The 13,373-nt window shown below is 50.2% G+C and overlaps 1 protein-coding gene across 1 annotated transcript in view; it reads left to right on the top strand.

Moving 5' to 3' along the window:
- The first annotated feature begins 8,131 nt into the window (after positions 1 to 8,131).
- ADRA1D (adrenoceptor alpha 1D) overlaps positions 8,132 to 13,373 on the top strand; it is a 39,185-nt gene continuing 33,943 nt past the window's right edge. The window contains exon 1 of the mRNA XM_005517935.3: positions 8,132 to 9,317. Coding sequence (XP_005517992.1) covers positions 8,351 to 9,317 — 967 coding nt within the window. The 5' untranslated portion in view covers positions 8,132 to 8,350. The remainder of the gene's footprint in view (positions 9,318 to 13,373) is intronic.

The following is a 13,373-nucleotide window of genomic DNA, read 5'->3' as shown; positions in this document are numbered from 1 at the left end:
GAGAGGAGATGTAACTCTCTCAACCCCTAACTGCCCATGTTACAGAGCCAAAGAGGCCCTGAAGATTCTGATGCAGAGAGATGGCTGAGATCAGTCCAAACTTTGCTTTGAAAAGAAAACAAAGAAACCACCACCAGGGAGTAGGAGACACAGAAATCTGGTGACTGAAGACATCAGTTCAAGAGAAGTTGCCCTCCAGGTGACAGGTACATGGCTGTACTTCCACCATGTAGTGGAAGTTCCTTGCCCTCAGGTCATCAGCTTCATTTTATTGACTCCTAACCCAAGGTGGACATGAGGTGAGGAGCCCAGTCAGGGGGAGAACCTCCTTAATACCAAGAAATAAATGAGTCTGAAATTTATTCCTCATCCTTTCATGTTTTAGGTGGTTTATCAGAAACAACCCAAAGCCTCACACACATTGAACCCAGATCCTTTTAGTCTGTCATGAGGTAGCTCCTAAAGAAACTCTGGATAATTCCAACTGAAGGCAAAGTTGAGGAACACCACCCAGTTTGCAGTTTAATTTTAGTCTGAGCCTGTGCCACCCATTTTTGTATCATGTTTTAATATTTGCTTGTACTTACTTGTGTTAAATTGAAGTGTGGAAGCTCCCTGTGTTCCCTTAAGAGAGCAAAGAAACTCCGGGGAAAAATTACAGTGTAACTTGAACTTATGGAAATAGTACATATTTATTTGTCTTTATCTATGCATCATAAAAAGAGAATTACAAAAAGGCTTAAGCCTGTTGGGCTTTATCAGAATCAAGATTGTTTCTAAAGCACCCACCTGGCCTAGACTAAAACACGTGGTCAACTCAACTTTTTGCCCCACCTCTGACAACAGAGCAACCCCTTGGCCACCCAGCATCACCCCGATGCCCCGCAAGTGTCCTGTGCTCCTGATTCCTAAAGGCAAGTCCTCAAGCCAAACACTCAGGGTCCTCTTTGCAAATCCTCCTCTCCTCCCAACATCTCCACTTCTCTGCCCAGCTCCCTGTCCATCAAAAGATCAGCTGTTGGGACAATGACGTTTTTGAGTTTCCTGGTTATGTTATGACTGACAGGATGGAACGATGTCATGACGAGTTTTCTGTGGGTCATACAAGAAGGACATAAAGCTATTGACAGTGTGTAAAAGAGGGCTGTGAAGATGGTGGAAGGTCTGGGGGGGTCCATATGAGGAGTGGCTGAGGCCCCTTGGTTGGTTTCGCCTGGAGAAGAGGAGATTGAGGGGAGACTCATCGGGGTCTGCAGCTCCTCCTGAGGGCCAGCTCTGATCTCTGCTCCCTGTGACAGTGACAGAACCCAAGGGAACAGCTGGAGCTGTCCCAGGGAAGGTTTAGTTTGGATCTCAGGGAAAGGTTCTCCCCCCAGAGGGTGCTGGCACTGCCCAGGCTCCCCAGGGAATGGGCACCAAGGCTGCCAGAGCTCCAGGAGAGTTTGGACAGCGCTGCCAGGGATGCCCAGGGTGGGATTGTTGGGGTGTCTGTGCAGGGCCAGGGGTTGGACTGGATGATCCTGGTGAGTCCTTTCCAGCTCAGGATAATCTGTGATTCTGTGAAGTCCTCATTTGGTGTCCTTTTCCAAAAACCATTTCTCAGGCCTTTATTTATGAGCGAAAGAATCAACCATGAGAGGCAGACCGTGACAAATCAGAGGGGCTTCGCTTCAGGGCTCATTCCATACCTGCCATTTGAAGCAGTTGATGGTCTGGATTTCTAACTGGTTGGAAAATATACAGTAATTGCAAATAAACACTGACATTTCGGTGAAGTGAAATTTCGCAAAGAAATAAAACTGCCAACAGAAATATTTTTGTGTGATAACAGAGCAATTCTTTGTTGCAATTTTGACCTTTTGTAGCATTTTTATTTATATATTTGGTTCTGCTGTGATTTATCTTTTATGCTGTTATTTCATCCTATACATCAGCGACTGCTCTTTTTACATCATCATTAGCAATTTTTCTGCTAATTGCTAATTCTTCTAGTAATTCTGAAGTAATTTGCTTTATGTTTTGCTCATACCTCCCTGAAAAAAAAAAACGTTTTGCAATGTGGATCTAAAGTGCTCTGCCTGGCATTGGAGTGTTTTATTATATGGCTTTTAACAGGGGCAAAAGGCAAAAAAAACCCAAACATTCCTGAGGAATGCTCTATTTTGAACACATCAACATTCCCACTGAAATAACAAACGTGTCCCACCAGCCCTATAATCCACACTTATCTGCTTGTTCTATCTCCCCGTCCCACCTGCCTCAGCCTCCCAGAGAGCAGCATGGCTCTCAGAGCTCTTCCACACCACAGCTCCAGCCTCTCAGAGAGCAGCATGGCTCTCAGAGCTCTTCCACACCACAACTCCAGCCTCTCAGAGAGCAGCATGGCTCTCAGAGCTCTTCCACACCACAACTCCAGCCTCTCAGAGAGCAGCATGGCTCTCAGAGCTCTTCCACACCACAACTCCAGCCTCTCTCCTTGGCTCCTGCCCACTGGGTCAGGCTGGGACTGAGACATGGAGTGGAGGCCTGCACCTCCTGAACTCCCACATTCCTTCTGTGTCCATAGGCACTCATGGCTGATGGTCTGGAAGATGGTTTACCACCTCATTTTATGCCCTGAAAGGTGCTTTGCCACTTCGTTTTATCCCCCCTTGTTTTTAGAGTTTGGAGGGACTCCAATTTGCCTCAGCCTCACTCCTCCGCTTGCCGTGTCAGCTCTTGTGTCCAGGAAGCCAAAATAATTTCTGGTTCTCAGAGAGTTAACTGTAAATCACAGCAGGGGTCTGCCAAAGCACCTTCCCTGCACCAAGAGCATGGTCAGAAAGGAGTTCACATGTTTGATAATTCTTTTCCCAAGGGAGGGCACTGAGACCCCACCAGCACTACTGCACCCAGCCCTGGGTTCCTCCGCATAGGAAAGATGTGCACTTGCTGTAGGGGGTCCAAAGGAGGCCACAGAGATTCTCCAAGGGCTGGACCACCCCTGCTGTGGAAACAGCCTGAGAGATTTGGGATTGTTCAACCTGGAGAGGCTCAGAGCCCCTTCCAGTACCTCAAGTGGCTCCAAGGGAGCTGGAGAGGGACTTGGGACAAGGGATGGAGGGACAGGACACAGGGAATGGCTTCAAACTGTGAAAGGACAGGGATAGATGGGATATTGGGAAGAAATTAAGGTGGGGAGAGCCTGGCACAGGGTGCCCAGAGAAGCTGTGGCTGCCCCTGGATCCCTGCAAGTGTCCAAGGCCAGGCTGGATGGGGCTTGGAGCAACCTGGGATAGTGGAAGGTGTCCCTGCCATGGCAGGGGGTTGGAAAGAGATGGTCTTTGATATCCCTTCCAACCCAAACCATTCTGTTATTATTTTTCCATTTTTTTTTTTCTATTCAGTAGCTCCAAAATTAAATTAAAAACTTGTAAGAGGAAGGTAATAAATTGCTCTCTGCATCAGCTGGCAAGGAGTAAAGAAAGCTTAGACTAGACCAGAAACCTTCCAACCAAGAGGACAGGGAGTCCACTGAAGGAGGAAAAAGCAGGAAGGAAGAAAAAACTCCCCATGAAGGGAGGTTTTGGAAAAGACAAATCCATCCTCAGGAAAGGGGCTTGGACCAGATCTCTGTTGTCCTTCCCATGTGTGCTCCAGGATCAGAGCACTTGAGTTAAAAGTTAAAAACCAGACCAGAGAGTTAAAAACCAAACCATACCCAGAGCAGCCACATTCTCATGAAAAGGAGAAAACTGAGTGAAAAACAGTAAATGCAGTAAGATGTGATAGGGACTGGGATGGTTTGTGGGAGCAGGAAGGCAAAGGGAAAGCGAATTTTAATCCATGTCTGAGCAGATAATATTAGAGGATGCTCAAAGTTTCTTTTCTCCCACCTTTATCATTCAGTTAACAAAAGCTATTTCCTTCTCCTTCCTGCCTCATTTATTAAGCCATAAACATTCACAGCATAGCCTGATTTTCCTAGACTTAAATAAAATTGCAAGAATACAAAAATACCAACAAAACATGCATTCATCACAAAAACTTTACTTACATCAACAAAAAGAATTCACCCCAAGAAAGTCAAAATAACTTTTTAGAATCATTTAGGTTGAAAAAGAATAACATGGCAACACCAACAAAGGTGGACAAATTACACACACCCCACCCCTCACTCACCATTCAAATCAAAATTCCCCACATTTCCAATGCTCTGCAGCAATTGCCCAGTCCATGTTTTGCCTATTACATCTCCCAGTTATTGTCCTGATTTCCAGTTTCTCCAGAGCCCCCATGTTTGGAAACAAAAGGTGCAGCAGAACAGGTTTGAACCATGCCTTGCAATCACTTTTAGCTCATTTTTAATATGCTTGAAGACCTGGGAGAAGCACAGGAGCCAGCAGAGCTGGACATGACCTCAGACAGACAAGCAGTAAAGACTGATCCTGGCTTTCCAGAGGATTTTTGGATGGCCTGCCCAAGGCAAGGCAAACCCATCTTTACAAACACTTAAATATTATGAATTTGCCACTGTTCTGCATTGGCTGTGGGCAGGATCCATTTCTCCCAGCCCTGGATCTGGCAGATGCACCATGGATAATCTTTCTTTGCAGAATCATCGTTTGGGTTGGAAAGGACCTTAAAGATCATTTATTTCCACCCCCCTGCCATGGGCAGGGACTCCTTCCACCCAGAGTACCACTCTCCTTGGTATAAACCCCAGTTTTTGCAAATGTTGTTCAAAGTCCTTTAATCTCTGCTGCTTTGAACCACAAAATTGCCTTTCCTCTCCAAGATTTTGGCAAAACATGTAATTACAGCACGGCAAACACTGTTCACCAGGTGTGCGTGTCTCTTTTTATCTGTCTAAAGTTCCCACATCACCAAATGGCACTGCCTAAGTCCCAGGATAACCTCTGCTCCAAAAAGGGTAAAAAAAGAGGGAGGAAAGGGATGAAAGGCATCAAGAGGGAGAACTGTTCCTCCTGACTGACAAGATCCCAGGTGCTCACACATCTCTGTATGTGTTTATTTCAAATTCCTCCATGCAGACCTACCCCATCACCTTTTTTTTTTGGCTTAAGTGCATCAGTACAAAACTGTTCCTCATTAGTTTAAATTAACCATAATGGCCCTGATTTGGAGAGAAAGGAGGGGATAGATGAAAAGCAAGGAGGTGGCAGGACGGCAGCGAGCTCTGATGGGCTTTAGCTGAGCTGCAGTGACAGCACAGGATGTGATCTCTCCCTGCCCTGGTGGGGAGGGCAAAGGCATCAGTGCAACCTCAAGGGTTTTCTGTGTGGTTGGGGCACATGTGGCAGCCCCCAGGCTCTTATCCCCACCAAAAATTGCCCCTTCAGCTCTCCCATCCCATCCTTGCACCCCATTCAAACCCTGCAGTCCACGCCAGCTCAAACCTCTCAGCAGCAGGGACAAGTTGTGTTTGGAGACGTCAGGAGAGGAGAAGAGCTCAGGATCAGGGCAGGATCAGGGCAGATGCAAAATCTTCATCCCAATGAACCTCTCTTTCCTTCCTACGTGGTTAAAATCCCGCTGTACATGAGAAGCTTCAGCCAAGCCTCCACTTTGGAGAGAGGCACATGTTTTCTTTATCTCTGGGTGTCACTGGATAGATTAGATGAGATAAATATATCTCCACAGCAATCTGTGTTGCTGCAAAGATAGGGCTACAAAATTCCATGGGATGAGATCTTCTCATGCTGAGTTTAGCATCCCAGTAAGAAACAATCCTTCATTTTGGTGGCTGACATGTTTTCATCAAAACATAAGGAAACTGAATTTGACCTCAAGTGTTTGATGTTTGGGCATTTTTTTTTAAATTCACATTAAAAAAGCTGTTAAGTGTTTGTTGGATGGGTTATTTTAAGCAAAACCCTTCTTATCAACATTTTCCTTGTTCAGTATTTTTTTTTTATTTTCTTGTATTTTCCAGTTTTCTTGTTTTCAGCAGGGCCAAAAGCCCAGCTCATGGAAGTTGGGTGAAATCTTAAGGGAAAAAAAAGGTGCATGAAACCAATGAGGAAAATAAAAAAAAATGTGTCATTTCCTGCAATGATTATCAAGGGAAACAAAGGAAAAAATAAACTATAATATTTTTTGTCCACTCTCATGCCCAGTGAATCCACGGATCTCCCATGCTCTGACAGCACCAGTTAAATCATCCCACTGTCCAACTGGCCTGCCCTTTATAACAACTATTTTTTTAAGGAAAAAAAGTTTTAAAATCATGGATAAACACACTCTAAGGAAATATTTCCTGTGTACAGTAGAAAGAGGCTGAGGGAGAGCCCCTGCTCACCAGCAAGGTCAGTCCCCATCACAATGTATGGAGGCAGGTCACCGGGGGGAAACCAGTGTAAACAGGATCTGCTTTTATCAGTGGGAAAAAAAAAAACCCGGGCCTGTTTAAATCAGCCAGAAATATGTGCCTGTATGTTTTAGTCACAAGCTGCTGTGTCCAAGCCTCGCTGCTCGGCTCAGTCATGGACAGGAGCTGTCCCTGCACAGGAGACCCCGACTGGCCCTTCTGCTTTGGGAAGCAGCTCATGGGGGGATTGCCTGCACCAGGAGGGCCAGGCTGGGGTGGTGGGACTGGGAGAAGAGGGTCTGGCACGGGAGGGATGCTTGATGGAAACCCTGGATGTGGGACAAAAAAGGAAACCTGGGAGGGCATCCTTCTGATGGGATGCTGCGGCTTGGGGGGACAGGATGGCTGTGAAGGGCATCCTCCTGGTGGGATGCTGCGACTTGGGGGGACAGGATGGTTGTGAAGGGCAGCCTTCTGGTGGGGTTCTGGGGCTGAGGGAGGCCATGGCAGCCTGGCAGGACATCCTCCCGCTGGGGCGCTGTGCCGGGGGTCGCGCTGCGGGGTCTCCAGGGGGATGGAGCATCCCGAGCTGTCCCCGCACCCGGGACAAACCCTGCGCTCTGCTGCCCTCCGGCGGTGACGGGCGGGAGCGCCGCACCCCCGGGGCTGAGAGACCTCCTGGAGCTGTACCCCAGTTCTGAGTGACCTCCTGGAGCTGTACCCCAGAGCTGAGTGACCCTCCTGGAGCTGTACCCCAGTTCTGAGTGACCTCCTGGGGCTGTACCCCAGAGCTGAGTGACCTCCTGGAGCTGTACCCCAGAGCTGAGTGACCCTCCTGGAGCTGTACCCCAGAGCTGAGTGACCCTCCTGGAGCTGTACCCTAGTTCTGAGTGACCTCCTGGAGCTGTACCCCAGAGCTGAGTGACCTCCTGGAGCTGTACCCCAGAGCTGAGTGACCCTCCTGGAGCTGTACCCCAGAGCTGAGTGACCCTCCTGGGGCTGTACCCTAGTTCTGAGTGACCCTCCTGGAGCTGTACCCCAGAGCTGAGTGACCTCCTGGGGCTGTACCCCAGAGCTGAGTGACCTCCTGGGGCTGTACCCTAGTTCTGAGTGACCTCCTGGAGCTGTACCCCAGAGCTGAGTGACCCTCCTGGAGCTGTACCCCAGTTCTGAGTGACCTCCTGGAGCTGTACCCCAGTTCTGAGTGACCCTCCTGGGGCTGTACCCTAGTTCTGAGTGACCTCCTGGGGCTGTACCCTAATTCTGAGTGACCTCCTGGGGCTGTACCCTAGTTCTGAGTGACCCTCCTGGGGCTGTACCCCAGTGCTGAGACCCTCTCGGGGGCTGCCTCCTCCCAGTGTGCCTGAACCCCCTCCATCATCTCGCCTTGACTCTCTCCATCATCCCGCCTCGACTCCCCTCCATCATTTCTCCTCTCCCCGCCGGCTCCTCTGCCTTTTTCACTCTTCCCCGGGCTCGCCTCGTCCTGCAAGGCAGCGCTGCCGCTGCTGCCGCCTCCTCCTCCTCCTCCTCCTCCTCCTCCCCGGCGGCACCTGACGCGCGGGCCCCCCTCCCGCCCCCGGCCTGTCCGGCCCCTCCCGCCGCCGCCGCTCGGAGCGCGGAGCCGCGGAGCCGCCGGGCGCTGCCGGCCGTGCCCAGCGCAGCCCCCGGGGCATGCGAGGGCGGCGGGGCGGGTCTGGCCGCGGCTCTGACCGCGGCTCTGACCGCGGCTCTGACCGCGGCTCTGACCGCGCTGCCCCCCCGGGCGGGCCGGCGGCGGGGCTGAGCTGCGGGGACAGCGGGGACGGGGGGCAGCGCGGACGGACGGCGTGAAGCGGGCGGGGGGCCACGGGCAGCTCGTCCTGCCCTCCCTCCGTCTCTCTCTCCATCCTTCTCTCCCCTCCATCCCCCCGCCCCGGCCGGGGGAGCGAGGTGCGGAGCGCGTCTTGGCGGGGGCTGCCAGCCGGGGATCATGCCGGGGGAGCTGCGCCTCGGCACCGCTTTCTCCTCGCCCTCAATGGAGCCCGGACTTTTTCTACAATGACTTTCCCCGAGCTGAGCAATGGCAGCTTGAGTGGGAACCGGACGGGACAAGGCAGCCAGAGCGCTGCCAACCGGTCCTGGGGGCTGCAAGGGGAGGAGAGCCCCGAGGGCAACGGCACCACTCTGACTTTCGCCGTGGATGTGCAGGCGGTGGGCGTCGGGGTCTTCCTGGCCGTCTTCATCCTCTCGGCCATCGTGGGGAACATCCTGGTCATCCTCTCGGTGGCTTGCAACCGGCACCTGCAGACGGTCACCAACTACTTCATCGTCAACCTGGCCATCGCCGACCTGCTGCTCAGCACCACCGTGCTGCCCTTCTCGGCCACCCTGGAGGTTTTGGGTTTCTGGGTGTTCGGGCGCATCTTCTGCAACATCTGGGCAGCGGTGGACGTGCTGTGCTGCTCTGCCTCCATCATGAGCCTGTGCATCATCTCCGTGGACAGGTACATCGGAGTCAAGTACTCCCTCAAGTACCCCACCATCATGACCGAGAGGAAGGCGGGGGTCATCCTCGTGGTGGTCTGGCTCTCCTCCATGGTCATCTCCATCGGGCCACTGCTGGGCTGGAAGGAGCCACCGCCGCCGGATGAGAGCATCTGCAGCATCACGGAGGAGCCGGGCTATGCCCTGTTCTCCTCCCTCTTCTCCTTCTACCTGCCCCTCATGGTCATCCTGGTGATGTACTTCAGGATTTACGTGGTGGCCAGGCGGACCACCCGGAGCCTGGAGGCAGGGGTCAAGAAGGAGAGGAACAAGTCCATGGAGGTGGTGCTGCGCATCCACTGCCGCAGCGTGCTGGAGGAGCCTCTCTCCAGCACCCGGAGCAAGGGCCACAACTTCAGGAGCTCCCTCTCCGTGCGGCTCCTCAAGTTCTCCCGGGAGAAAAAAGCAGCCAAGACTCTGGCCATCGTCGTGGGTGTTTTCATCCTCTGCTGGTTCCCCTTCTTCTTCATCCTGCCTTTCGGTAAGTGACCCCATCCCAGCTCCACTGCCTGGGGCTGGACCCCCGGGGGCCTGCTCCTCGGGACAAACTTTACAAGAGACAACTTGTGCATGGAAATGAGGGATAGGTGACTGATAGGTGAATAAACTAGCGATGAATTAATTCAATTAATTAACACTTATTCAATATTTATTAAGCAAAGTCATATAATCAATCAAAGTTGATAGCAAATGAATAAAATAACAGCATAATAATTGCTTTAATTAATTCATTCTGCGTTCAGCGTTTTAACTAACGAAGTTCAGGCTAAGGAGGAAGCAGCTGTGTTTCAAACAGGCTGATTTTATGGCACAGTGGTCTCCAAACTGTTTTTCTATCTTCTCGTTCTCCCAGTTTGGGAACTGCACCTGGATATGCCCTTGTGGGTCCAGGACTCCCACCTCTGCTGGACATAAGTGAGTTTTTATCCCTCCAAGGAGTGTGTCAGAGCCTGAGGCAGAGATCTTGACTTCCCGGGTTGCTGTTGTTGTGCAGAGACCTGGAGCAGGACAGGGAGGACAGGGTATTATCCATAAGGGTGATGGGTGAAGATCCCATCTGGTTTTCCAGCACTGATCCACCACCCCCAGGAGCTGCGGCCCTGCTGTAGTGCCTGTGTGCTCATTTAGGGATGTCTCACGAGTTTTGCTCTAAAGTTCTGGCAAGTTGTTTGTGAAAAGGATGCTCCCCCCTGCGTGCAGGGGAGGCTGAGCAGGCACAGAGCCCACCAGGGTCGTGTGATGTCCAAAGCAGCGTCCCCTTCTAGCACCGGTGGCCCAGATGTGCAGGGAAGCCAGTGCTCCCCATCCTGACAGCAGGCACCCAGCTCAGGGGACCTGATTAACCCTCTGGAATGCTGCAGCTGAACCTGGAGCTGGGAAGAAAGAGATTAAAATAATTCCTGAGTAGCAGCAGCAGCCTTTGCACAGAGCTCAGCGCAGCAGAGAGGTCTGGCATTCCATCTGCCAGCTGGGACCCACGTGTGCCACAGCCCATGGGGCACTTGTGTCCCCACAAACCCCATGGCCAGGGGAACGTTCATCACACTGGGGATTCCCTTTTTCCCAGGGTTTCTCACATCCTCTGGCTCGGGGCTGCTTCTCAAGTCAGTGGGAACAGCATCGTGGCTGCCGGGCAGATTTTGACCTGCTGAGGTTTTGAGCTCCCTCCAGCACTGGGGCTGATTCCCTGGCCTGTCTCCCCAGGGACAGCTGGAGCTGTGGGACAGCCTCCAGTGGGATAATCCACTGGGATCGAGAGCTGAGGTGTCCCTGGAGTGGTGGATCAGGGCTGGAATCGGTCTGCTCTCACCGTGCTGCTGCCTGGTGCCTCTGCTCCAGTGTCTCCCTGTGGGTCAGGGGGGTTTTGGGGGTTTGGCTCAGCTCTCCACGGGGGTGAAATCATTCCTGTGAGGAATTTTCATCCTGTGGGAGTGTTGCAGTTGGTGGTATTACTCAGGCAGGGCACAGTAAGGCTGCACTGAGCTCCTCTCCCTGCAAGACCTGGGATGAGTTATCCCATTTGACCATGCCTCAGTTTCCCTTTCAGTGATCAGGTATTGGGGGGAATGGAGGGGAGGTGGTGTAAGCTGCAAATAAAGAGTTTGGGAATTGTGGGGCTCAGGGAGATGCCAGTACTTGAAGGCTGAGTTCTCTGGGCAGCCCCACTCTGATATTCCCTTCCTTGGCCAACCAGGGCAGGGACCAGCTCCAAACCTCATTTGCACCTTTACACCTTAAAATCATGAAATCACAGAATTATTGGGGATGGAAGAGACTTTAAAGATTGTCTAGTTCCAGCCACCTGACAACCTTCCAGCTAATGAAGCTGGAAATCAGGATCCTGTTCCTCTGAGTTACTCCCAGTACTTTGAAATAGAGAAGGAACCTCAGGCAAATACTTTTCAGTAGAAAAAAAATGATTTTATTTTGTTTTACCATATCTGTTCTGCCTTGAAACCCTTGAGCCAGCTTCTCTGCTGATGCTAATCAGAGAAGTCAAAGGAGGCACAATGATTTCCACCAGCTAAAAATCCAAACTTCATTCTTTAGGTACCTCCCATGAACCCATTTGCTTCTTCCGAGCACAGAACTGGCCAAGTCCTTTATAAACACAGCTTTGATCTTTACTTCCTGCCATATTATATGTATAATACAAACACAGCAAAAGTTCATTTATTTTATGACTACAAATTATTCTGCCTCTGATTCCCCCACCCCCTTTATTAATTGCAATTTCCTATTCAAATCTGAGAATCGTTCAATGCTGTCAAGAATGGAACAGAAACTTCTAATCTTGGATTTTATAGCTCAGGAGAGAGCAAGTTGTGAAAAGTTTCTGAAACTTGCAGAAATCAGTACATTTTACTGCAAATCCACAAGCTGAAACATGCTGGGGCCAACTCTGCTAAAAAAGAAGGTTGTAAGTGGTAAAGTAGAATGGGTTTTATTTATTTCATTAGACAAAATTAGGTGAAATAATTCAGGACCAACTGAAAATTATATTGATACACATTTAAATAGAAGTGAAATTCTTATGAAAAACAAAGTAACTTTCAATTGAAGAGCAATGTATTGTTTCAACTTAAGAGTAAATGGGAATTTACTAAAATTCAGAGACATTTCATATTGAGCCTTCAAAAGGCATCCAAGTGAAACGAATAAGTGATCTACTTTCTTCTGAAAAATATCCAAATGTTTTGACTTCTTTTTTTCCCTCTTTGACATGAATTTGCAAGAAGTCATCACTGAGTCACACCGTTCACTGATGTCTGATTAAAATTTTTAGTAAAATTAAATTTTTCAAGTGACAAAAGACTCTCAGCTCCACGTAAAAGTCCTTCAGCACTCGGAAACTTCCGTACTCACGCCTTCCTCAGTGTCTCTGAGTCTGCACAAATCCCTGCCACTCTCTGCAGAGTAGTTCCCACATTTGTTACACAGGAGTAATATTCATCACATAGGTGCTGAAAAGCTGAAATAACCCCAAATTTCAAATAACAAGGGTTTGAAATGCTGTCAGCCGTTTCTCCACGCTCGAATAATCTGCAATGATTCTTTCTTTAAATCAGCTCAAACGCCCCGATGCCGCCACAGTCCGTTTATCAGCTGAGTATTTTAACTCCCTCTTGCATGTGTAGTCACAGTCCCTGAGCACTGGAGGCAATCACCAGGAGTTTAAATACAATTAACAGCTTCTGTGGCTAATGAGGATCTGTAGCAGCAGGTTGTTCAACCCAAGATGAAATCAAAGATGAAATTGTAGCTCATGTTTAGGTCGTGTCTTTGCCGAGTGTGGGGAGCAGTGGAGCTGTCCTGGGCTGTTGTGTGGGGATGCTGGGAGGTGGTTCTGGGCTTTGTGGCAGGGTCTCTCTTCCCTGAGCAAACACCTGTCAAGAGAATTTACCTGGAGACTTTTCAGAGATGTAGGGCCAGGAGTTTAAGGCTGGTTTGTAGCATAGGGTTCATCTCCCTTTGGTTGTCTCAGGCCACGGAGATGCTCCAAGGGCTGGAGCCCCTCTGCTCTGGAGCCAGGCTGGGAAAGCTGGGGGTGCTCACCTGGAGAGGAAAAGGATCCAGGGAGTCCTCAGAGCCTAAAGGAGGTTTATAGAAGGAGGAAGAATGACTTACTAAGTGGTCAGAAAGTGATAGGACAAGGGACAGTGTTTTTAAAGTGCCAGAGGGCAGAGATAGATGGAATATTGGGAAGGAATTGTTCCCTGTGAGGGTGGGGAGGCCCTGGCGCAGGGTGCCCAGAGAAGCTGTGGCTGTCCCTGGATCTCTGGAAGTGTCCAGGGCCAGGTTGGAGCAATCTGCGATAGGGGGAGGTGTTCCTGGCCATGGCATGGGTGGTGTTGAAGGTCCCTTCCTACCCGAACCATAGCATGGTTCTGTGACTACAAAAATATCCAGGCACAAATAATGAGCTGACGGTGCCTGCACTGCAGGTATTTGCAGAAAAGTGGGATATATCCTAGTCTGGATTTTTTACTCAATGATCTCTGAGGGCTTCTTCAGCTTTAACAATTCTGTGACTCTG

Source organism: Pseudopodoces humilis, chromosome 6 (genome assembly GCF_049639895.1).
Source record: "Pseudopodoces humilis isolate 2021_Gansu_Grassland_sample_001 chromosome 6, ASM4963989v1, whole genome shotgun sequence".
Lineage (NCBI taxonomy): Eukaryota > Metazoa > Chordata > Aves > Passeriformes > Paridae > Pseudopodoces > Pseudopodoces humilis.
Note: the sequence above shows the minus strand (reverse complement) of the source record. Positions and strands in the feature narration are given on the sequence as shown.